This window comes from Myotis myotis, unplaced genomic scaffold (assembly GCF_014108235.1).
Source record: "Myotis myotis isolate mMyoMyo1 unplaced genomic scaffold, mMyoMyo1.p scaffold_m19_p_7, whole genome shotgun sequence".
In the NCBI taxonomy this organism is placed as follows: Eukaryota; Metazoa; Chordata; class Mammalia; order Chiroptera; family Vespertilionidae; genus Myotis; species Myotis myotis.
Genome location: NW_023416379.1, coordinates 52,935,730 through 52,960,302, shown reverse-complemented (window position 1 = coordinate 52,960,302; position 24,573 = coordinate 52,935,730). Strand labels below are relative to the sequence as shown.

At 44.8% G+C, this 24,573-nt stretch overlaps 2 protein-coding genes across 3 annotated transcripts in view; one reads left to right on the top strand and one right to left on the bottom strand.

Annotated features, from left to right (window-relative positions):
• PM20D2 (peptidase M20 domain containing 2) overlaps positions 1 to 8,797 on the top strand; it is a 58,955-nt gene extending 50,158 nt beyond the window's left edge. For both annotated transcript variants that reach the window (XR_004968662.1, XM_036315969.1), the window contains one exon: positions 7,317 to 8,797. The gene's annotated coding sequence lies outside the window, so the exon portion shown is untranslated. The remainder of the gene's footprint in view (positions 1 to 7,316) is intronic.
• Positions 3,664 to 24,573, bottom strand: part of GABRR2 (gamma-aminobutyric acid type A receptor subunit rho2) — a 38,441-nt gene continuing 17,531 nt past the window's right edge. The window contains exons 3-9 of the mRNA XM_036315972.1: positions 15,430 to 15,497; positions 14,768 to 14,991; positions 13,948 to 14,030; positions 13,609 to 13,749; positions 8,489 to 8,641; positions 7,305 to 7,501; positions 3,664 to 3,975 (exon numbers count right to left, since the gene is read on the bottom strand). Coding sequence (XP_036171865.1) covers positions 3,664 to 3,975; positions 7,305 to 7,501; positions 8,489 to 8,641; positions 13,609 to 13,749; positions 13,948 to 14,030; positions 14,768 to 14,991; positions 15,430 to 15,497 — 1,178 coding nt within the window. The remainder of the gene's footprint in view (positions 3,976 to 7,304; positions 7,502 to 8,488; positions 8,642 to 13,608; positions 13,750 to 13,947; positions 14,031 to 14,767; positions 14,992 to 15,429; positions 15,498 to 24,573) is intronic.

Here is a 24,573-nt window from a genome sequence, read left to right as displayed (position 1 = left end):
TAATTTCATTATCTGCCACCACCCCGACCCCCACTTGGGCACAAAGCCTGGAAGACAAGTGTGCAATAAATATTGACTTCTTGGTGTCAAATAAGTATGTCCAGTCACCAGTTTTTGTATAGTTCTTTTATTCTAACATGCATATTTTCACAATTTAATATTGGTGAAATCGGGGTTCATCTTATAATCATTGGCATGCTATAATTTAAATAGAAAACTTTCTTTCTTGAAGGAAAAATTGATGGTACATAAAATATGGGTGCATCTTACTTATATTTGATGGTGTCTTAGATTCAGTGCAATAAAGTATCATTCAAGCATCCCTGAAAACAATTGTTTGCTCCTCTGTCTGTCTGCCCTAAGGACAAATCATTTTATGTTCTCAACATTTCCTTAGTTCCTATTTTCTACTCCTACCGTGTCTCCTCTTTACCTCCTTTAATTTTCCATTGTTCTCAAGCAGAGTCAGTCTATTACGTTGCAATAAGGCAATCACATGATAAAATGCTGCTATATGTTTGTTATAGAATTAACTCTAGTTAAATATATAAGCTAGTTAAAATGTGTGAGCAAGCTACCATGTTATATAAGCATCAATTTATGAAGACAATGTAGTCAGAAGCAGAGTAGTGTTGGAATTAAATAAGATAATCAAAGTAATATGATATACCTAATGACAATATAATTATCATCCTTTGAGCAGCATTGTGACCTAGGCAAGTCTCTAGAGAGTAAAGGTTTCTCAACAAGTCCAAATGCCCTGTCCCATCCAATTATCCTTGTTTACACACTTTCATTCTTCATTTGCTTATGAGGCTGGAAAATCCAGTGGATCTGGGCCAGGTAATCCCATGGAGAGGAAGCTGTCCTCACTGGCACTGGCTGGGACCCCTGCCATGACCCCTCGCATGGTAGAAAGAGGGGCGTCTCTCACTTCCTCTTCCCACAGCCTAAGATCCAGCCAAAACAGATGACTTGCTCCACAAGCCCTATACTCTGCAACCCCAAACTTTCCTGCCGCTTCCATGCCTTTGCTCGGGCAGATCCCTTCACCTACACGGGCGCTGACAGTACTTTCTATGACTGTGGGATGTTCTATAGATCTGCACTGTACCATATGTGCCTATTGAGCAGAGCACTTGAAATGTGGCCAATGCAACTGAGAGACTGCATTTTTACTTTATTTACCGTAAATTTAAATAGGTACATGGCTAGTGGCTACGATATTGGACAGCAGAGATCTAGAATGTCCTTTTCTACCTGTGCATCTAGCATGTACATTTCTTCTCCCCCAAACCCTTAAACTTCTAGAAAATTATTAAACCTGAGGATGGTCTTGGGGACTTTCTGAACTTGCAGTTGCCCACGGCAATCTAATTCATATTGTTGCCGGGAGCTGGTCACACTGAGAGTGAAGCGTATGGAATCACACAGCCCCTGGGCCAGTGGGCTGGAGGCCACAGTTCAAATGAGGGCTGGTGGCCAGAGGTGATGAGTTTGGTCCTCAACATGAGCAATGGGGTGGTAAGCAAGTGTCTGGGACCAGGGTCACACAGGAGTGTACATGGGAACAGAGGAAGGGGTGGCTACCTGACCTGGGGAAAGGAGGAGAGAAGCTGGGATGCAGAGAGCAACTGCGCAGTCAGTCATGCTGAGGGAGTAAGAGGATCAGGTAGCTACCGGCCCCTGACCTGAAACTTCTAGAGGCCCTGGTATCCATGTGTGCTCCAGTCCTCAGGAACCATTAGGAATCCTGCCCCTGGGAGTCATGAGCTGTGGAGCAGATTCCACGGGCCCATGCTTACTTCAGGCAGGGTTATGCTCCCTCTTTGGCTGTACCATTTGTCCATTCTTGACCAAAGCACAGACACCCAGACCCTGAGCAGGAAGGTGGTAGGGGAAGGGGGGAAAAGAGCAGAACAACTTCCTTCAGTAAGCAAGAAATGTTACTGGTTTAGGGGGCTCTTTCCCCCAGAGCAGCCTTCTAATTCTAAGTGCTAGGATTTAAAGGAAAGGTCACCTTCTCAAAATTGCATCCTCTACTAATTAAAGATTCTACTCTGTTCACTGGGGAAATGGTCACTCACAATTTACTGTAGATTCAATCAATCTGATTGCTTTCCTAATCTGAGCTTAGCTGCATTAGAGGAAAGAGTCACTAGCTTGTGGAAGTGAGGGAGAAATTATTCTCGGGTGTGGGGCATTCTGGTTGGCATTGGGGAGGGGGGGAGCTCCATGGGATGAGGACAGGGCTTGGACACAGGAGTTATTAAGGATACCTTCTGGAGAAGAAGCATAGAGAGGGAGGTAAGATGGCACCTGAAATGAATTTCTGCAGCAGACCCATGCCTCCTTCCGCCCCCAGACCAAGTTTTGCTGTCACGAATTCTCCAGTCCCTGTCCCTCTCCCCAGTGCTAGGCTTCTCCTGCATGGAAATTCCGGGAGAGAAGCATTGCGTTGGCTTCATAAGGGCCTCATGGGAGACAGGAAATGCTTTTCTAGACAGACCTAGCAGGAAAAGCACCAGCAAACAGAATGGGTCTGTGCAGTAACTGGCGGGTAGAGGGTGGGAGAAGAGCAGAGTACTTTCTGCCAGATGTACAATGAGCACAGGCTTAGAGTTTCCCGGGAAAAGAGAACTTCTGGTTCAGCGGTTCTCAACCTGTGGGTCGCGACCCCTTTGGCGGTCAAACGACCCTTTCACAGGGTTCGCCTAAGACCATCCTGCATATCAGATATTTACATTATGATTCATAACAGTAGCAACATTACAGTTATGAAGTAGCAACGAAAATAATTGTATGGTTGGGTCACAACATGAGGAACTGTATTTAAAGGGCCAGAAGGTTGAGAACCACTAGTTGTTCATTTCCACAGCATGTGGCATTCAAGATTTAATAAATGGTTGAATGGATGGGTGAATGAGTAATGTCCCCTAATATTGCAAAATCATGTCAGTTGCCAGACTCACACAGGTCAACTTATTTCTTGTCTGGGATTTGAGTTTATTTTCTTTCTCAGGGAGGCACTTAATCCGGTTGTATGGGTTTAAAGATGTTTTGTTCCTATTTTGAATCCTAATTTCCCATTTCCTATCCAGAATGCCCCTAAGCCAGGGGTGGGCAAACTTTTTGACTCGAGGGCCACAATGGGTTCTTAAACTGGACCGGAGGGCCGGAACAAAAGTATGGATGGAGTGTTTGTGTGAACTAATATAAATTCAAAGTAAACATCATTACATAAAAGGGTACGGTCTTTTTTTTTTTTTTAGTTTTATTCATTTCAAATGGGCCGGATCCTAGGCCTACCCTTCATTTTCCCCTTTGCCTTCACAACTGAATCCCAGGCTTCATAGGGGGTCTCAGAGCATCTGGAAGGCATTTGAGTCCTTTTTTATAGGAGGGGGCTCTCATAACCTGTTCACACACAAGAACCGAGAGACATGATGTGGGACACAGCACAGCATGAATGAGGGGCAAATCCATGAGGTTGGGAAGGGCAGCTGGAGGGCTTCTGGGCTCCTCCAGAAGGGGGTGCTGCTCATGGGAGTTCAGGGGCTTCTGCTCTGTTTGCTGAAGGTAATGTGGTCAGCAGATCCATGTAGATGGCTGGTCAGGCCCCATAGATGTCTAGGCCCTTTCCCAGGCACAGCCTTGGAGCCCCTAGGAAAACACTGACCAATAAATTAGGTTGAAAAATATGTAGGAGGCAGGGAATATCAACCTGGAGTATTTGTCAATGGCGTGGGTGTTCTGGAAGATGCGAAGACCCATCTGGCCCTTCAGAAGCCCCTTCTTCCTGGAGGAATTGGATTCATTGCTCAGGGCCAAGTGGACCACTATTTTGTCTTGCCTCTCTTCTTCTGTCAGAATGTGGCTTCTCGGGTACCCAGCCAAGCTGTTGGCCTCAGACTCACTGTAGCTTCCATCCAGCATCATGGTTCTTGAGGGAAGCATTCCACACACACATGGGAACTGTGGGCAGCAAACACAAGGGACGTGTCAGGCATGGCTAGGCCTTGGGAGAGGGGCAGAGGAAGTGCCCATGACTAACTACTCAGAACCACAAAAAGCACAGCCAGAAGGATCCCCACACATTACTTAGCCCAGTGGTTCTCAACCTTGGCTGCACATTAGAATCACCTGGGAACTTTTTAAAAATCCTGATTTCTGGCCCCAGGTGATTCTAATGTGCAGCCAAGGTTGAGAACCACTGACTTAGCCCAAGGATTCTCTACCCTGGCTGCATGTTAAAGTCATCTGGGTAACTCTTAAAATGGCCACATGCACAATCCATTCTAGACCAATTTAAAGCCCCCAGGTGATTTTACTATGTAGCCAGGGTCTACTCTAGAACCACTGACTTAGTCCAAATGTCCTCAATTGCAGAGGCAAAAACTAAGACCCAAAGAAACTATACAATTCTCCTGAGATCAAGCAGCCGGTGTCAGAGTCAGGACTTTAAACCCAGGACTTTATTGCAGTGTGGGACTCTACATCTTTGTGCAGGGGTTAAAAAATGATTAGGGAGGAGAGTGTCCTTACTCTGAAGAGTTACATGTAAGGGATAAGAGTCATGATGCCTGCAGTGTATTTTTAAATGGTTCGACTACACCAACAAAACTATGTTTATATAGAGAAAGAGATCACACAAAGAGGGCAAAATGTTAACAATGTTGCATGGATGTTATATTATCCTATTCTGTTAAACTGTTTCTACAAGTATGAAAATGTCTATAAATTATAAGTTGAAGGGAAGGAAATGGCTTTGCTTAACTTCTCCCACAATCTGAGTCAGCAAAGGGAGGGCTTCCAGCTGGCGCTGCACTGGTTGGTTCTGGCCAAAGGCATGAAGCCTGCCTGATACAGCCAACTGGTCCCACCGTTTATTCTTCCCAACCTGTTGATGTTCATATGTTTCTAATCTGGCTCTCAGCCCTGCAGTGGCTGTTTTTCCACTTGGGAATGTGAAATAATGACGTTTCACACCTGACTTCTATTGTTATGAATCTTGAAATACTCAAACGGGTACCAGAAAAAGATGCAAAAACAGATGGATGATTTTTATGGAAAATTAGAATTACTTGATGTATGCTTACACTTGAAGAAATCTTTTGTAGTTTGGGAGGCTATTTTTTAAATCAGGCGCCATTGTTTCATTATTATTTTCCTGTCTTGTCCCATAAGCCACAACAATTAGGTAGCACATTAATACATTCCTAGAATAGACTAACCCATAAACTTTAGGAATAAAAGGTCAGTAAGAGGTCATCTATTCCATTCTTTGCATTTAGATATAATCACACCCAAACTTTGATAAAAGTGTGAGATATTGTCACTGGAGCCTTTTGTTGTTGTTGTTAAAGGCACAGGTCTTTACTTCTTTCCCTTGTTCTAAATCGAAATGCATTCTGCTAAAATAAAAACAGATTTTTCTCCTAACATTTTGAGTGAGAATCGGGAAATGTCAAAGACTATGACAATTTTCCACAACACCTTGTTTCTAAGAAAAATTAAGCAGCTCCTGGCATGTTGAACAGGCCTGGGTAATCAGCCCAAGCATTCAAGTGTGTGCAAGGGAGTCCGACCCCTTCAGCCCAAGCAGCGTGGGCCCCATTTGAAGCAGGGTGAGCCTCGCAGGCTCCAGTCAGCGCTGCCTTTGGCGGAGTGGAGGTTGAACTTCGGGGAACATCAGAATTACCTGGGAGCTTATTAAGAATGCAGATTCCCGGATGCCAACCCCAGAGATCCTGACTCAGTAGGTCTGGGGTGCAGCCCCAGAATCTTCTTTTTTACAGACTCAGAAAGTGAATCCAGGCCAGGTGCTCCTTGGCCCCACTTTGGGAACCTCAACTCCACTGAGGGGCCTTTTCACGGTGGTGAATAGTGGTTTCTCTGTGAGGCAGCAGGAGAGAGATTTTGTGTCTTCCCACCACTGCCCATCCTCCAGCAACGGCACCGCTTCGCCTTTAAATAGTACAAGCTGTCATCCTCCCAAGTGTCCATTCCCACACAGACAGGCAGCTGGATTTACTGCCCAATTGTCTTTCCACGTGTGATTTCCCTGTTTCTCTTCAGACAGTGTCATATCATCACTGGCAAAGACCAAGCCCCAGCATATGGTTACAGGTTAGTGAACTGCCAGCTACAAGTTATTTGTGGTTAATGATTCATGAGGCCACATTTGTCAGATGAAGGCTTTGTTATTTTTTGAACATCTCTAAATAGGAAAGTCTAACAGACTATAATCAAAAGTGCTTATAATTGATCATTATTAAATGACTTTGGGTTTTACATATAACCCACTGTCATTTAATAATCATCAATGTACAGATTATTATTAATTTGAACAAATATTCAAATGCTAATGTAAAAAAGGTTTGAATAGGATTTGAAATATAAATTTTTAAACAATTAGCGTACTTGCAGACAGTGTAGAAATTTTTAACAGGTTTAATGTGGGCATTGAAAGACCTTTTGAAAAGGCAACACATCCTCTTTTCCTAAAATGTATATTTCTTTGTGCTAAGGAGCTACCAGCCACCTCGATGGGCATAAATGTGAGGTTTTCATGCCCCTGATCTCTACACCTTTTAGGTAAACACTCATTTTGATTAGTGCAATGACTGGTACAAAGTTGGCATTTTATCTTACTGTAATTAATGAGTATGAATATGAGTGGAATAGATTTTCCCATCCTTTGTCAAAGGCCCATACACATTGCCTTTGATTCCCCATTCGCATTCTATCTCATAGTACAGTGTAGTTTCCTACAGCATAGTGCATTAAGTATACATAGTATAGTGTTTTCAATGACTAAAGACTAAGGTCCTATGTGCTGAATTTTCACTGAGCCAGCACACTGATAAATAGAGGAGCTTTTTAGCCTTATCTGGCCATAGGCTACGAAGGCATTTTCTCTAGACATGTTCAAGAATAATAGTAATACTTCTGTGTGTCTAGAACCCTACAATTTCAAAACTTTCGCATACATTGTTTTATGTTACCCTTACAACAACCCTGAAAGGAAGGTGGGGTGAGGATGCTGTTACACCTTTTTATAGATGGAAAAACTGAGGCCCAGCATAAATGGCAGAGTTAGGCTTAAGAACCCAAGTCTTCTGTTCCTAGTCTTTGTCCAAAGACTTCCTACTTTCTGGGATCCTTTATGGTAGACGCTAGAACCTATTCTAAAATGGATCACCCTCCTTTTGCATAAACATCTCCCTTTTCTACATGCAACCCCTTCCCCCCATTCTCAACCTCATGGGCTCAGACAAGGCAATGAAGGCAACTTCGCTCGCCTTCTCCCGCAGCTTCCGCTCCTTCCGCTCCTGCACGGTGGTCAGGTAGTTGACGGCCGCGTACTCCAGCACCGAGAGGAACACGAACACGAAGCTGACCCAGAGGTAGATGTCCACGGCCTTGATGTAGGAGACGCGGGGCATGGAGGCGTTCACGCCCGTGATGATGGTGGACATGGTCAGCACCGTGGTGATACCTGCAACATCCAGCTTTTAGTTCAGCCGCTGACGAGGGTGCAGAACGGCCCCCACCTTTCACTAAGTCACCGTGTGTACATTCGCCACCTCTTAAATCCAACGAGAAATTCCCCGGACACGTTTCCACCTCGCAGAGGTGCAAGGATCTGCTCCACCAGCGGCCAGGCTGTTCTCCTGGCCAACTGGCTGCTTATCCCCTTTCACTTTAAGCCCCTGGGACACTGGGTCTCTGGGATGGGGCTGACAAGGTCAGCAGTGCTTCAGAAAGGACCTGCTCAAGTGCGGACGCTTCTAGAGGAACCTTCCCAAACCTCAGGGAATGAACATTCTCCCTCACCTAACCCACACTGATTAAGTCTGGGAAGACTGTGGGGATTCCTGGAAGTCTATCATGCTAGTTTCTTCTTCACACTGCCTTGCTGGTCAAACCCTCACATTCCTCAGGGCCCAACCTGATTTTGTCCAAATTTATAATCATCAGTTGTAAACAACCACTCTGGAATTCGGGGTCTGGGAAGGACTGAAACCACAGGTTACCAGGGAGTACAGCCCTCTCCGTCCCCGAAATCACGTCATGTGGGCCCCACCTCCTCAAACTCTCCGTCTGTCTAAACAAGGTCACCAAACAACATGTTTGTACTTACAGAGTAAGTGTTTGGCATTTGTAGAATTATCTTATTGATCAAAGTACTGAGCTCTAATACTGCCGGCGGTGGAAGTCTACACCTCCAATAGGCTCTATCTTTCTGAAATGATCTGAGCAGAGCTGTTGCTATTTTAGGTCCCTGTGGTTTTCATAATGTAGCCCAGGAAACAGAGGGCAGCCTGGGAATGGTGAAGACCAGAAACAGGAGATCTGCTCCTTTGACTTGACAGCCCATCACTTAAGAACTCTGAGTAATGGTCTTAACTTCTGCTTTACAAAGTGATCAGTTGAAAAAATAAATAAATAACCACCCCCATCACACCTTAGCAAATGCCTTTACCCAGTGACACTCTGGCAGGCACAGCTCTGCGGTCGATCCAGAAGGACACCCAGGACAGCATGACCATCAGAGTGGCAGGGAAATAAGTTTGGAGCAAGAAGAAGAAGATGTGGCGACGCAACGTGAAGTTGATGTACAGACGGTTGTACCAGCCTGGGGGACACAGGAAGAAGCCAGTGAGTTCAATCTGAGAGGCAAAAACAAAGCCCTCCCCCATGGGCTAAACGTGAATGACCAAGTGGCTTAATGTAATACATTTCCTTTCCAAAATCTAAGCCCTCTCTCCTACAAATAAATGTCTTGCCAGTATTTGTGCATTCGCTGTTTTATTCAGTATTACCCAACTTCTCTTCGCAGCAGTTTGGGGAAATGCAGAACGATAGACGTCTAGGTTAAGTTGTTGGTTTTTGTAAACCACAACCACATTTCCTGAGTGACTGGTTCTATTTTGTTGAAGCCGATACCACTGAGGCAGGAGCCAGCTGAGCTGAGCTCTTGTCACTGTCCTTATTGTGAGCCTGGGCAGCTTGGTCAATCTCTACATTCATCACAAGAAGAAATAGGTCATTCACATGATTCTGAAGCCTGACATCAGTTCTACTTCTGACACTCCATCTGCCGTGTGGAAGTCAATCCATTCGTCTTGTGCAAGTCATTTACCGTTTGCTCATTCCTCAGGAGAAAATGAGGATATAGATATTATCTGTTTCATTCTGGCAACTTGAGAATCTCTGATTAATGGTTGTAAGAAAAGGATAGAAATTTTAAGGTTTCAAATGACCCACAACATCATTACCCAACCACAGGGAACAAAGGTGGTGTTAAGGACAGTGCAAATGTGTAAAGTGAACTGAAGCTGTGTGCACCCCATCCCTCCCCCGCTCAGCCCAGCCGTATCAGAAACCAATAGAACTCAGAGGTGGCCCAGCTCTGTGCCTCAAAGCACGGGGAACACACAATGGTGTACAACAAGGTGATTTCAGGAGTACAGAGGCAGGGGCTTTTCTGTTTGTGTTCATTACAATTATTATTAAAGTCATCTTCTATTTATGGCAAGTGATACCAGTTTCCCATTGATGACAGTGATGTAAAATTCCTTTTCAAAGTGAAGTACAGGAGGGGAGTTGACTTAAAAAAATTAAGTCGATGGCAGCATAAGTAGTAGGTAAAACAAGCTTCACAATGGTGTTATGTGAATAATTGAAACCCAGATTGGATCTAACCCTCTTATCTGGAACATGAGGCTTTTCTAAGACCTCATGTCTCCAATACCCAGGCCAGGGCTCCTCACACACAACATCCCTTCAGTTCAGCAGTGGCCACCAAGGGCCTCCGCATGTGCTGTGCGGGGCCTGAAGGGAATAGAGAGAGACCTAGATCTGGGTTCCTGCCCTCAAGGATTTTCAAGGAACTGCATGAAAGTCCCCCAGGATGGAAGTGCCTAAGATATAGAACATTGCATATCTAAGTGCTAAAATGTCCTGCTGTGGGAACAGTGAGTGCTTTCAGTTTGGGAAGAGAGGCCTCAATAACTATTGACTGGAATGATTAAGAAAGATCTCATGGAGGAGATGAGTGAAAGCTGGACAAGTGGATGGGGAGAGGAGAGGCTCAGAGATGGGAGTGAAGGGTGCAGGCTGAGGAGAGTGACTCAGCCTGGCCGCAGGAGAGGAGCCCCTGGGAGCTTTACTACTCTCCAAAGCCCTGCTCTACCCCAGGGAGGGTCTGATTTAATTGGTCTGGGATGAGGCCCTAGGCATGTTCTATAAGTTTCCAGGTTCATAGCAGCACTATTCACAATAGCCAAAAGGTAAAAACAACTCAATGTCCATCAACGGATGAATGGTTAAATATAATCCACACAATGGACTATTATTCAGCCTTTAAAAAAAGAGAATGGCCCTGACCGGTTTGGCTCAGTGGATAGAGCGTCAGCCTGCGGACTGAGGGGTCCCGGGTTCGATTCCGGTCAAGGGCATGTACCTTGGTTGTGACCACATCCCCGGTGGGGAGTGTGCAGGAGGCAGCAGAATCGATGTTTCTTTCTCATCGATGTTTCTAGCTCTCTATCCCTCTCCCTTCCTCTCTGTAAAAAATCAATAAAATATATTAAAAAAATAAAAAAAGAGAATGGAATTTTTGCACATGCTTCAACATGGATGAACTTTGAAACCATTATGGTAAGTGAAACAGGCAAGTACAAAAGGACAAATACATGATTTCACTTTTATGAGGTACCTAGAACAGTCAAATTCAGAGACAGAAATAGACTAGAGGTTTCCAGGGGTTGTAGGGGAGGGCGGGGAATGGTGCTCCTCGGCCAGCAGCAAGAGTGTCACTGGGAACTAGTTAGAAATGCTGATTCTTGGGGCCCACACAGGATCCGCTGGTAAGAAGCTGTGGGGATGGGGCCTGGCAATCTGTATATACCATCTCTGGAGGGCTTGTTCCAACAGATTGCTGGGCTCCCCAGTTCCCAGGCGATCCTGAAGCTGCTGATCTGAGCACCATAGTTTGAGAACATTTGGCTAAAAGTAATGATCTTTGAACTTCGATGTGCATAAGAATCACATGTTAAATATGCAGATTCCTGGGCTCCACCACCTGAGATTCTGACTTAGTAGCTGCAATGGTGCCCAGAATTTTATAGTCACACACCCCCCTGGTGGTTTGGATGCAGGTAGACCTCAGGGTGCATCTGAGAAATGCTGCTGAGGTGACAAAAGCCATCTGGCCGGATTGGAAACTTAGCACTGAGTCAGGGAAGGGAAGGGTTGGGTCAATAGGAAAGACTGGAACAGTCGTGTGGGTCTCAACAAGTTTGACATGTGATTGTGTAGGTTTGGGGACTGTTTGAATGAGGCAAGAGTTCCTAGTGCAGTGGAGAAATAGAAGGTGATCTTCAAATGTGACGAAGCTACTAATCATTTATTCATCCCACAGCCTTTGTCCAATTTCAACAGCTTAAACTGGCATCCAGGAAGCAAACCACATTTCTTCCTAGGTTTGCAGAGCATCTTTCTGGAAGGGCTGACAGCTGCTTTTATTCCATGAGGAACTTTTCCATTATCTTTTTCTTCTAAGAAAACCAGGGAGTTGCCCTGGAGACACAAGGAGTAAGCCAGAAGCTTTGAAAATGTACACTCCGTGTTCCAAACAGCACTCTTGGGTGAGATCACAGCCCCTGTGGGATGGGATGATAAACCTTCTTGTTGGCACACAGTAAACAATGGAAGAATAAAGAAAATGCATATAATCTGGACTCCAGAAGGGCTCTAACCCTGGACAAAACTAACAAACAAGCAAGCATGCTATTCCAATGCACAAAACATCTAAGAGGAGTACACATAGTGACTAAGGCAGTTCTCCTGGCCACTGACCAGCTGTGGTAATTAACCTTAATTCATCCTCGTCTCAGCTTTCTCATCTGTAAACAAGGGATAATAACATCTATACCATAGGTTTGTTGGGTGGAAATTAGTTAATTCATATAAAGTACTCGAAACAGTGGTACATTATAAAAGTTATATAAGAAACTCTTAATGATTTTAGAAAGTTGATGTGAACTTGACAAGAATAGATGAGAAAAGAAAATTGTGTGGCAATACATACCAGAATGAAAGAGAGGAGAGGAATGAGGATGAGCACTGTGGGCATAAAGTGAATCAGGCTTGGGCTGTCTCAACACCATTACAACCTTGGCTGGGCTTGCTTTTTCCCAGTGCTTGATGCTGTGAACAGAGGAGTGTGGGTGGGGGCAGGTGAACGGGGAGATGGTAGCCATGCGGGGGCAGACAGTAGCAAGAAATATTCCCATGGAAGGGCCTGGGTTTCTCAGCATCTATCCCATAGATTTGTGGGATGAAGGACAATGAAGAGACAAGTCCTCTAGGGTCCCATAGCTACTGCAGAGCTGTCGTAGGCTAAATTGTGTCCCCGGGAAGATACATTGAAGTCCTAGCTCTCAGTACCTGTGAAGGGGGACGTGATTTTGAAATAAGGTCTTTGCACCTGTAATCAAGGGGAGATGAGTCATATTGAATTAGCATGGACCATGATCCAATGACTGATGTCCTCAGAGAAGAGGGAAATTTGGACATAGATACAAAGACAACACCACGTGAAGACAAAGAGACCCAGGGAGAATGCCATGTGACCACGGAGGTACTAGTAGAGACCGGAGTGATGCTGCAGCCACTAGAAGCTAGTGAATGACTAGGAAGGAGTCCTCCCTAGAGCCTTCAGAAGCAGCAAGCACCCAGATTGTGGTAATTAGTTATGTCAGTCCTAAGAAATTAATAAAAGAACTAATAGTGAGATTAGAAAAGAGCTGACACATGATCCTCTCAAAACTTCAAACATGGCTCAGGGTCCAAGAAAAGGTTACACAAGCATTAAAAATGAATCTATAGATCTAAATATAGGTATAAAAGCATTGCCACAGAAAGCTATCCGCCCATATCAAGTTGAATGAATCAGATTACAGATCAGCATGTAAAATATAACCCCACTTTCGTGAAATTGCATAATTAAAGCAAGATGTCTGCAAGGGTGTTTGCTAAATTGTTAGGAATGCTTACCTCTGGCTGTGGGATTTCCAAAGACAGCAACATTTTTACTCTCTGCTTTTAAGTGTTATCTGTTTAGGGGGACTATGAATTTTTTAAATAAGAAGAATCTATTTTCTTTAGGAGGGGAAAGGTTAAAGCTGAAGAAGAATTCTACTGTGTTTTCTTTCACATTTGAATCAGACCATGCAAAACTTAGCTACTGGACCACTTTGTGAAGTGTCTGATTGCCTAACCACTGTGCTGTACACCTGACACTCATACAGACTGATATTGAATGTAGACTGTAATTGAAAAATAAGCCTGGCTGGTGTGGCTCAGTAGTTGAGTGTAGACCTATGAACCAGGAGGTCACAGTTCAATTCCTAGTCAGGGCACATGCCAAGTAGCAGGTGTGCAGGAGGCAACTATTCAATGATTCTCTCATCATTGATGTTTCTATCTCTCTCTTCCATTCCCTTACTCTCTGAAATCAATAAAAGTATCTTAACAACAACAACAAAATAATAATACGTTTTTAAAAAGAAACACCAAAAAAAAGAAGTTCGCTACCAGTGCTGCTGTAGAAGGCCAGCCTGGAGGTGGTGTGAAATTTCTGAATTAGAAACTGAGACAGGGAGATCTTCTCGTCTGTTTTCAGGGATTCGTCCCCATTCTTCCAATACAGCATCAGATCTTCATCTGTATATGCATCTTGGGGGACAGGAAATAAATCAATTTGACTCCTTTGCTTCTGATACAGGGTGAAGCAACAGGGAAATCCTTCTCCAGTCTATGAGTAAACAGTTCTTAATACTGGCAGCCAGCACTCAGTCTCATAGTTATCAAAATGGCACAAATATTGGAGAGAGAATAAGGCAAAGATTTGACATTAAGCATACTGATACTTACAACTCTCCAGCTCCAAGGAACAGGTCTGGGAGTCCAGGGGAAAATGGCTGAAGTCCATATTGCACATGGCAGTGACTGTAATCCTAGACAACCCAAACACACATGTTGGCTTGTGCAGTGAGTTATTGGTTCATATACCTGCTCAGAGTAAGGAGAACATGGACCTGATGAAGAGCAGCTGCCTCCTCATGTCTATTTCAGAAGTTTGGAAATCCAGGTATCTAAGTCACAGAACCTTAACTTTTGTCTTTCTGTAGGAGATAATATTGGTGCTCTGCCTGGAACCTGGCTACTGAGCCTGTTGGCTGCTAATAGCTCACATCTGCACCTTCTATTGTCATGGCTCTCAGCCAGCCTTCCCCAGAGATACCTGGAAGATTATGCCCCCTCCCACAACCCACCCGAAGGTATTGGCATCTAATTCTGGTGAACTGTACAAGAAGGCCAGGAAGATTCGACTAAGACTGTGCAATCACTCAAGTTAGCCCAGAAGCCAACCTGCCACAGCACTCAATGAATAGTAGATGTTTTTTAAAATTTTTTATTACCAATAAACTAGCATTTATAAGCTTTCAGGGATGGATAGTACATAGAAGGTCATTGCCTCCCTCAACTCATTCAGTCCCATCTAGTGTCCCAACCCAAGCTTAAGATCCCCAATGACAGGGAAGTCACCAGCTAAGAGGGTGGCCATTTCATCGGAGAGATTTCTAATTGGCATCCGAAGGCTGTATCATCCCATGTAGCCCCCAGACCCAACCACAGTGACAAACTCTTCAGGGCCAAAGAGGCTGACCCCACATACTAGAATGGCAGGTACCTCATGCTGTATAGCACGTGCCCATCCGGGAACACCCGCAGCATGATGTTCTCCGTGGTGGTGTCGTGGGTGAACGACCTTTTGGAGTGGACAAAGAAGACGTCAGGGACCCAGATCTTCTTCACCAGCCGGCCGTCAAAGGTCATGCTCTTGTTGCTGGTGCTGGGGAAGGACAGCCTCTCGTCCTTCCAGTAATGCCGCAGGTACAGGGTCATGGTGAAGTCCTGGCGGAGCCGGGAGAGACCAGACAGAAACGGCTCAGCAAGCTTCCTTCCTTATGGGATTTCCATCTGAAAATACTCACCTCCCATTCTCCTCCGAGTGCGGGTTATCTGACGCTCGCATCACTTGAAGGGTGTGTTTAAAGTGTGAAGTGCTGGGCCTCACTCCCAGAGACTCTGAATCAGAAAGCGTAGGCAGGGCCCAGGGATCTGCACTGAACCAAGTCCCCCAGTTACTTTTACCCATGAAGCTTGAGAGCCCCTGCTTTAGATTTCACTGCACCTGGACCTACTTCCAAGTCCCAGTGTTACTCCGCCAGCTCCGGCCTGGCCCAGCCAGGCACAGCCTGCACCAGTGCAGCCCCACCAGCCACGGGCTCTCCCAGAACCTTAGCCTCGAGAACCCACACTCTAGGCTGCCCCACCAAGGGCACTGCGTACCATGTCCACCTCCGAGATACTGTCCAAGCTCTCCACCTGCACGTCCACACCCACCGGGATGGCAGGGCCTGCAGAAGAGCAAAGATCGCTGGTTAAGGCACATTTCTCTCCACCGCGGGCCTGGAGGCAGCCCAGCCCCTCCCCAGGGGAGTGTGACCGGAGCAGGGGTGAGGCAGTGGCTTGAATTCTATAGGGTTTTCTTGCTGCTTCCTGAAGTGCTGGGTACCTGAGTTTTCTCCACGAGGGCAGGGACTGCATCTGCGTTACGTGCCTTTCCTGGGCCACGGTGGGTATTTAATCCATGCTTGTTGCATGAGTCAAAGAGCTAGAATTCTACCTTCTAATCCCAGGACTGTCTCTGTAGGGTAGAGCTACTAATGTTGCTCTAGTGCTTGAGTGGAGACCCGAGTCATTGGTTCTCTTGTGACACCTAAAAAGGACAGTATGAGGCCTAAGAATGAGGCCCAAGAGCCTCTGACAAGGGTTGGGACACCTGCATGCCCAGGGCTGTATTCATCCTGTCATTCAAACTCTCCAGACAGAGTACTTACCGGTAGCTGGGGCCCCGCCCTCTAGAAGCCTTTGACATGGTGGGAGATGAGATCTCTCTGCACAGTTAGATGGCAGTGGAAGATGACACCGTACGAGGTTTTGAAATCCTTTCGGGATGTGTCAGATGAGAAGCACATGTAGTGCAGAAGCTGGGCCTCCAGTTGCATCTGGTCGGGGACAGGATTTCCAAAGACCATGTGCATCTGCAGGTTCCTGTTCTATCTCTTGGTCTGGGTGATGGTTACATTGATAGGGTCCCTTTGCGATAACTTAGTGGGCTATACACTTGCAATCTGTGCACTTTTTTTTTGTATGTATAGTGTGCTTCTATAAAAATGTTTAGATTTTAGTAATTTTTAAAAACCTAGAATGGGGCAAACAAAAAACCTGTGTCTGTCATATGCCTGAGAGAGTCAGATGGCAACTGGACTGGGCACCCTGGGAGAGGCCATTGTCAGAGGCCAGCCTGCTGCCGTGGGTCCTCTGAGCCCTGGCAAGAGAGTGCAGGACCAGAACATTCTGGCCCAGGTGGTCTGAGTGGGGAAAACCTTGGGGTGTCAGGGGGAGTCTGGTTCTCAGAGAATTGAGATGGACAGGAGAGACCGAGCCTTCGGCTGTGGGCAGAGGAAGAGGAGCAGAGATCCTGACAGCATAAGAACTAGAAGGCTCAGTCCTGTTTTGGCTCAAATGCAGGCAGGAGGTCCTCCTGGAGGTAGCCCAGGGCATTGTATGGGCTCACCAGTGCTCCCTAACCTCCCCCATAGGCTTGCTAATACTTGCCATCCTACCATTAAAGATTTTGCTTTTTGGCTGAGCTCAACAGAATGGAAGCATTTTATTTATTATTAGTGGAATTTCATGGATATTTTCTGTGGTCTTAAGCATGAAGGCAAATGTATACAATACTTTATCTTTTCACTTTTACTTTTTCCCTCTCAGCTCTTTTTATTTTTCTCTGTTCCTCAACTGATGGCGTAGGTCCGGGCCCATGAGAAATCCTTGCTCTCACAGCCACGTTCTCTTCTTATTCCAGGCTCCTTTGAAGGCACCAGAAGTGCATGCTCAGTGTGGGGAGGAGGAGCCTCCCCACTGCCGCTTGCCCCAAGCCTCCCCACTGCCGCTTGCCCCAAGCCTCCCCACTGCCGCTGGCCCAACTCCCCGGGCCCAGCTTGGTTAAATACTGGCCTGGTTAGTGAATGATTGAGGACTCGCGGTGTGTGATTAAATCAGAAGCTGAGGAGGCGCTGGGAACCGCTAGGTGCCCACCCTCGGGCGCAGAAGCAGCTGGGCCAGAGCCTGTGCTGCCCAGGGATGAAGCTGGCAGCCTGGGCTCCTCGGAGGCACCCCATGGGCAAGCCGCCCCCCTGCCTCCAGGCTGCTGTGGAATGTGTCAGCCTGTGCTTTTATTTACATAAACAAACAAAAAATGCTCCAGCTGATGAGGGACCTGGGTGAGGCAGACATCTTCAAGCTAACACCTGGCCGGCTGGTGTGGCTCAGTGGATTGAGCATCGATCTGTGAACCAAGAGGCCCCATGTTTGATTCCCAGAGCACATGCCTGTGTTGTGGGCTTGATCCCCAGTAGGGGGCGTGCAGGAGGCAGCCGATCAATGAGTCGCTCTTATCATTGCTGTTTCTATCTCTCTCTCCCTTTCCTTTCCTCTCTGAAATCCATAAAATAAATACATATATATGGCTACCATCCGGCTCATCAAAAAGTTAAAGCCTCGGTAATAGCTTGAGATTCAGGTCAGTGTTTCGCTCATCTCTGTCTCCCCTCCCCCTTATCCATGGCTTCCTCCATCCGACCCCCCTTCACCCTCTCCCTTCCCTTCTCCATGGCACCCTCCCCCTCCCTCTTCTCCATGGTACCCTCCCCCTTCTCTGTGGCACCCCCTCTCCCTCCTCCTCCGTGGCATCCTTTGAAGGCCCGTTCTGATGCCTGCTCCTCCGGAAGCCCCAGCTGTCATCACTCTCCCTGCGTCTCCAAAACGCACGTCTATACGTTTATGAAAGCATTTATTTCGCTCAGCCTTCCACAATAGTAATTAACCTGCCTGTCTCCCCCAAATGACAGATTCCCGAGGGACAGAGTTCATCACAGCGTGGCGGCGGGGACACTGGCTGAGGAGGGAGTAATTAGGGGACCCCTGAGAGTGCTCCGTCCAGGAGGTGACTGGGGTTCTCTCTGGACTGAGCTGGGAGCGGGACCTGCGGGAACAGGTGCCCGTCTCTGGGTTGACCGTGGGATGCCGTGGGCGGGCCAGGCTCCCTCTTCCTGCTTCGGGCTGTGGGGCGGCATAAGGCAGAGTGGGGCGGCTGGCTATCTGGTGGCCTGTGTTCCGGGTCCAGGTGAGGCCCAGGTGGTCGCACAGCGGGGGAGGACACCGGCAGGGCTGCCCCCCGACCAGCCCCCAAAGGGACCTGGGAACTCCGCCCCCCCCCGCAGGCCACGCCCACCTCTTTGTGACTGTGCGGGGCACAGTCACTCCCACTGGCAAGTGTTCCTGGGTTGGGAGAAGGAAGATAAAACAACCTCAAATATTTTCAATTGAGGGGTTATTTTAAAGCAAATAGATGAACCTGGTAAAAGGGAGAAAGAGAGTGAGGAGAGAGTGTGGGAAAGAGAGGCTTTGTAATGACTTCCATGTGAAGACAGTCTGGGACCCCTTTCTCCAACCTCATCTCCTTCCATCCTTTCTTTCACTTTATGTTTGGAACACATCATAATTCCCCAACTTGTACACTATTTCAAGCCTCTGGGGTCTTATTTGGACTGCTCTGTGTCCATGTAGAGTTCTTTTTCCCTCCTTTTGGTACAGATTCAAAACCCTCTGCCTTCCTCCTTTCCTTCTTCTAGGGAAAAAGAAGAGAGAAGAGCCCTGAGTGCTTTGGCTCAGTGGACAGAGCAATGGCCTGTGGACTCAAGGGTCCAGATTCCATTCTGGTCAAGGGCATGTACTCTAGGAGAGTCTTTCTAATACCTTTTCCTGTCTGTGCCAGGTCCTCTCCCCGGGGGCCCAGTGCTATCCTGTGCTTATCTCTGTCATGGTCCTAGTCACATTGGACGGAAATAACCACTCTGGTCCTCTTTTCTGATTACAGTGCTTCTCAACCTTCCTAATGCCGGCACCTTTAATACCGTTCCTCATGTGTGCTGACCCCCAACCATAACATTCTTTTCCTTGCTACTTCATAACTATATTTTTGCTACTGTTAGGAATCGTAATGTAAATATCTGATGTGCAGAATGTATTTTCATTCTTTGCGACCCACAGCTTGAGAACCGCTGGTCAATAGAGGATCCAGAAATTGACCCAAGCCATTGTACTCAATTAATATTTGACAAAGGAGGCAAAAGCATACAATGGAGTCAAAACAGCCTCTTTAATAAATGGTGCTTGGAAATTTGGTTAGATACATGCAAAAAAATGAAACTAGATCACCGACTTACACCATACACAAAAGCAAACTCAAAATGGCTAAAGGACTTGAATGTAAGACCGGAATCCATAAAAACCCTACAAGACTCCATAGGCAGCAAAATTGCAGACATATGTCGTAGCAATATCTTTACAAACACAGATCATAGGGCAAGAGAGACTAAGGAGAAAATAAACAAATGGGACTACATCAAAATAAAAAGCTTCTGCACAGCAAAAGAAACCATCAACAAAACAACAAGAAAGCCCAATGCATGGGAGAACATATTTGCCAATGTTATCTTCAATAAGGGTTTAACCTCCAACATTTGCAGGGAACTCATACAACTTGACAAAAGAAAGATAAACAACCCAATCAAAAAATGGGCAAAAGACCTAGATACACATTTTTCGAAAGAGGACATTCAGAAAGCCAAGAGACACATGAAAACATGCTCAAAGTCACTAATCATCCGAGAGATGCAAATCAAAACAACAATGAGGTACCACCTCACACCTGTCAGAATGACTGTCATCAACAAATCAACAAACAACAAGTGCTGGCAAGGATGTGGAGAAAAAGGAACCCTCCTTCACTGCTGGTGGGAAGGCAGACTGGTGCAGCCACTGTGGAAGACAGTATGGAGTTTCCTCAAAAAGTTAAAAATGGAACTCCCATTTGACCCAGTAATACCACTTCTAGGAATATATCCCAAGAAACCAGAAACACCAATCAGAAAGGATACATGTTCATATATCCTTTGTTCATAGCACCCCTATGTTCATAGCAGCACAATTCACCATAGCTAAGATGTGGAAACAGCCTAAGTGCCCATCAGCAGATGAGTGGATTAGAAAACTATGGTACATCTACACAATGGAATACTACGCTGCTATAAAAAAAGGAATTCTTACCATTTGCAGCAGAATGGATGGAACTGGACAGCATTATGCTAAGTGAAATAAGCCAGGCAATGAAAGAAAAATACTACATGATTTCACTCATTTATGGATAATAAATAACATTATAAGTTAATGAACAAAAAGATAGATACAGAGGCAGAGAAGCATCGAACAAACTGTCAAATTACAGCGGGAAGGCTGGGGAGTTTTGCGGGGGGGGCGGGGGAGTAAGATATCAATCACAGGACTTACATGCATGCATATAAGCATAACCAATGGACACATAACCAATGGACTACCAATATATGTATATATAATCCTCTAAAATCATCTTTTTTAATCCATTCACCTTTTAGAGGACACTTCTTTCAAATCTTTCTTTTTTTACCTCCATCTTTCTCCAATCCCTTCCTCCTACCCAGTCATGTCTTCTGTTATATTATGAACTCTTTTTGTATTTCTATATACAACAATACAATTCCAAATTAATTTTCTGCCCCTCCATTAATAACCAATAATCTCTAATATGTATCAGGCACTCTTCTAAGCACTCCATACACATTATCTAATTTATCCCTGGGCTCTGACCTTGTAGCTGGTATTATTGGCCTCATTTTATGTATGTATGTGGAAACTGAGTTAAGGACCTTGCTCAATGCTAGGTAGCTAATCAATGAGAGCTGAAAAAGCTCAGATGTCTAATTGAACAACCCTTACTTGATGCTGTTCTCTCCTACTTAGATCTTTCCACACTAGAGAGGTATATCTTGCTTGTTTGTCTTGAAAGGCAAGAGCTTTTTCTCCCGGTAACTTATATTGGCTCCTCACACATGTGAGTCCCTATGGCAATGAGTAAAATAAAACACACACTCCTAAATTAAAACCAAGGTTATCATTGCATTACAATATAATAAGTATTGTTCATAATGATTATGGGACATCAAGGAAAGGATAAAATATGTTGACCATATCATAGTTCTGATAGATAGGACCGTCTATAATACAGTGGAAGTATTCTTTATGGTTTAAGATACCAGAGTTTAAAAGGAGCAAATCACCCACTATCTTGAAAACACCCTATTTAATAAGAAATTTTCCATATAGATAGATGATTAAAAAAAAAAACAGAGGAGAACCAAGATGGCGGCATAGGTTAACACCGGAGTTTGCTGCTTTGAACAACTACTTCAAAAGTGAAACCAAAAAATGGAAGGGATATCACCCAGAACCACAGGAACGCTGGCTGAGTGGAAGTCCTACAACTAGGAGGAAAGAGAAACGCATACGGACACTCAGAGGAGGCGCAGTGCTGAAGTCAAATTCTGAGGTGTGGAGTGCATGGAGCCGGCTGGCGGCGGAGGGCGCGGTTGGCGTTTTCAATCGGGAGGGAGTCGCAGACTCTGAGCTCCAGATACGGGCGAGTCTTTAGGGACCCAGACTCAAACGGGAGAAGCGGGACTGTCTGGCTTCGGTCAGAGCGAGTGCAGCTTTCTCTCTGAGCTTTGCAGCGGGTGCTGGGACTCAGAGAGGCAGAGCCCCTGGGGACAGGACTGAGAGCCGCCATAACTGCTCTCTCCGGCCCACCCTGTTGATCCTGTGCGACCCGCCCCGCCCAAGCCCTGCACAGAGGCTTTTGCCGGATAGCCTCAGGCAAACGCCAGATTAGCACCTCCCTAGAGGACAGAAGTTCTCTCACTGCAGACACAGCTGATTCTCATAGCCACTTGGCCTGGAGGTCAAACCCTCCCTGGAATTAGCTACAACAATCAAGATTTAACTATAAGACTGCGCACAAAGACCACTAGGGGGTGCACCAAGGAAGCATAACAAAATGCGGAGACAAAGAAACAGGACAAAATTGTCAATGGAAGATATAGAGATCAGAACCACACTTTTAAGGTCTCTCAAGAACTGTTTAGAAGCCGCCGATAAACTTAATGAGATCTACAAGAAAACTAATGAGACCCTCGATCTTATATTGGGGAACCAACTAGAAATTAAGCATACACGGACTGAAATAACGAATATTATACAGACTCCCAACAGCAGACCAGAGGAGCGCAAGAATCAAGTCAATGATTTGAAATGCGAGGAAGCAAAAAACACCCAACCGGAAAAGCAAAATGAAAAAAGAATCCAAAAATGCGAGGATAGTGTAAGGAGCCTCTGGGACAGCTTCAAGTGTACCAACATCAGAATTATAGGGGTGCCAGAAGATGAGAGAGACCAAGATATTGAAAACCTATTTGAAGAAATAATGACAGAAAACTTCCCCCACCTGGTGAAAGAAATGGACTTACAGGTCCAAGAAGCGCGGAGAACCCCAAACAAAAGGAATCCAAAGAGGACCACACCAAGACACATCATCATTAAAATGCCAAGAGCAAAAGATAAAGAGAGAATCTTAAAAGCAGCAAGAGAAAGAAACTCAGTTACCTACAAGGGAATACCCACACGACTGTCAGCTGATTTCTCAACAGAAACTTTGCAGGCCAGAAGGGAGTGGCAAGAAATATTCAAAGTGATGAATACCAAGAACCTACAACCAAGATTACTTTATCCAGAAAAGCTATCATTCAGAATTGAAGGTCAGATAAAGAGCTTCACAGATAAGGAAAAGCTAAAGGAGTTCATCACCACCAAACCAGGATTATATGAAATGCTGAAAGGTATCCTTTAAGAAGAGGAAGAGGAAGAGAAAGGTAAAGATACAAATTATGAACAACAAATATGCATCTATCAACAAGTGAATCTAAGAATCAAGTGAATAAATAATCTGATGAACAGAATGAACTGTTGATTATAATAGAATCAGGGACATAGAAAGGGAATGGACTGACTATTCCTGGGGGGGAAAGGGGTGTGGGAGATGCGGGAAGAGACTGGACAAAAATCGTGCACCTTTGGATGAGGACAGTGGGTGGGGAGTGAGGGCGGAGGGTGGGGCGGGAACTGGGAGGAGGGGAGTTATGGGGGGGAAAAAAATAAATAAATAAAGTAGGGTTAGAACTAAAAAAAAATAAAAAATAAAAAATAAATAAATAAATAAAAATAAAAATAAAAATAAAAAAAAACAAACTAATGCCCTTTGAATTCTGGATGACAGTTTTATTATATTCAGCTCATCTAACTTAGGTATCAGCTATATATATCATTGATCCTTCTTGCCATTCCTGTTGGAATAGTAATAAAATATAACACTAAGATGAGTTACTTGATGAAGTGATTTAAAATTGCAATGTGTTTCCAATGCAGCTGTAACATCCTTGGTCATCTGATGGTTGGAGATTAATGTCAAAATTAATATGTGGATGTTTGCTATACCAGCCTCCTGGGTTTGGAGCACTTGTAAATTGCTATGGGCTCACATGGCTTTTTGTTGTCATAGCTCCTAAAGATAACATAAATAGACATCTGCTAGACCTCTGCTGGGATGAGGTTTAGAAATTGGCTTTTCATGGAATAAGACTTAATTTAGATTAAAAATGGTAATAGAATTTCTAAGTGAAAATATTTTTATCAGCAGGTAACTATCACAACAAATTTTGTAGACTGTTATATGATCACCAGAAAGTCAAATTGTGCACATTCACCTTTCACGGTGTGAGTTTAATAGATTGCAAACTGGTTGTAATTTGGTCTGGTTATTATTATTTGTGAGGAAAAATTTGTCTCTTGAAATCTCTTTAAAAATTGAAACGGATGCTAGTTATATTTTTAGAATTGAAACAAACACACTGAGAGATAGCACACAAACAGTAGAAATTTATTGAATCTTTCTTAAAAGTTTTTATTCAACTTTTTATTGAAGAGGTCCCATAAAAATTATTTACAACACTCCAACGATTGGGCTTAAATTTGTGAGTTCAAGAAAGACTAAATAACTGGAATGCGTTAGTTTATGAAACACTTATTAAACTACATTTAGCAAAGGTGTTTTAGGTCTTCCTGAAGCATAAGATGGTGTAGAAGATTGTATTTAGCACCTTGACTCTATGCTTTACAGCCAGAAGACAAAACGTAGCATGTAGAGTCAATAGAATTTGCTGAGCAATTTAAGATGGGAAACATAACAAAAGAATGGTAAAACCTATGGTCTGGATTGAACAACTGAAAGAGATCATGGGAGATGGCATAGATGTGGTGTGTTTAATTTTACAAACTCATTAAATCATGAGTTTATTTTTGAAAACGTTTATTTGTCTATGTTTCAAGAGGCACTTAAGATTACATATATAATTGGAGATTAGAAGAATGATCTTGCCT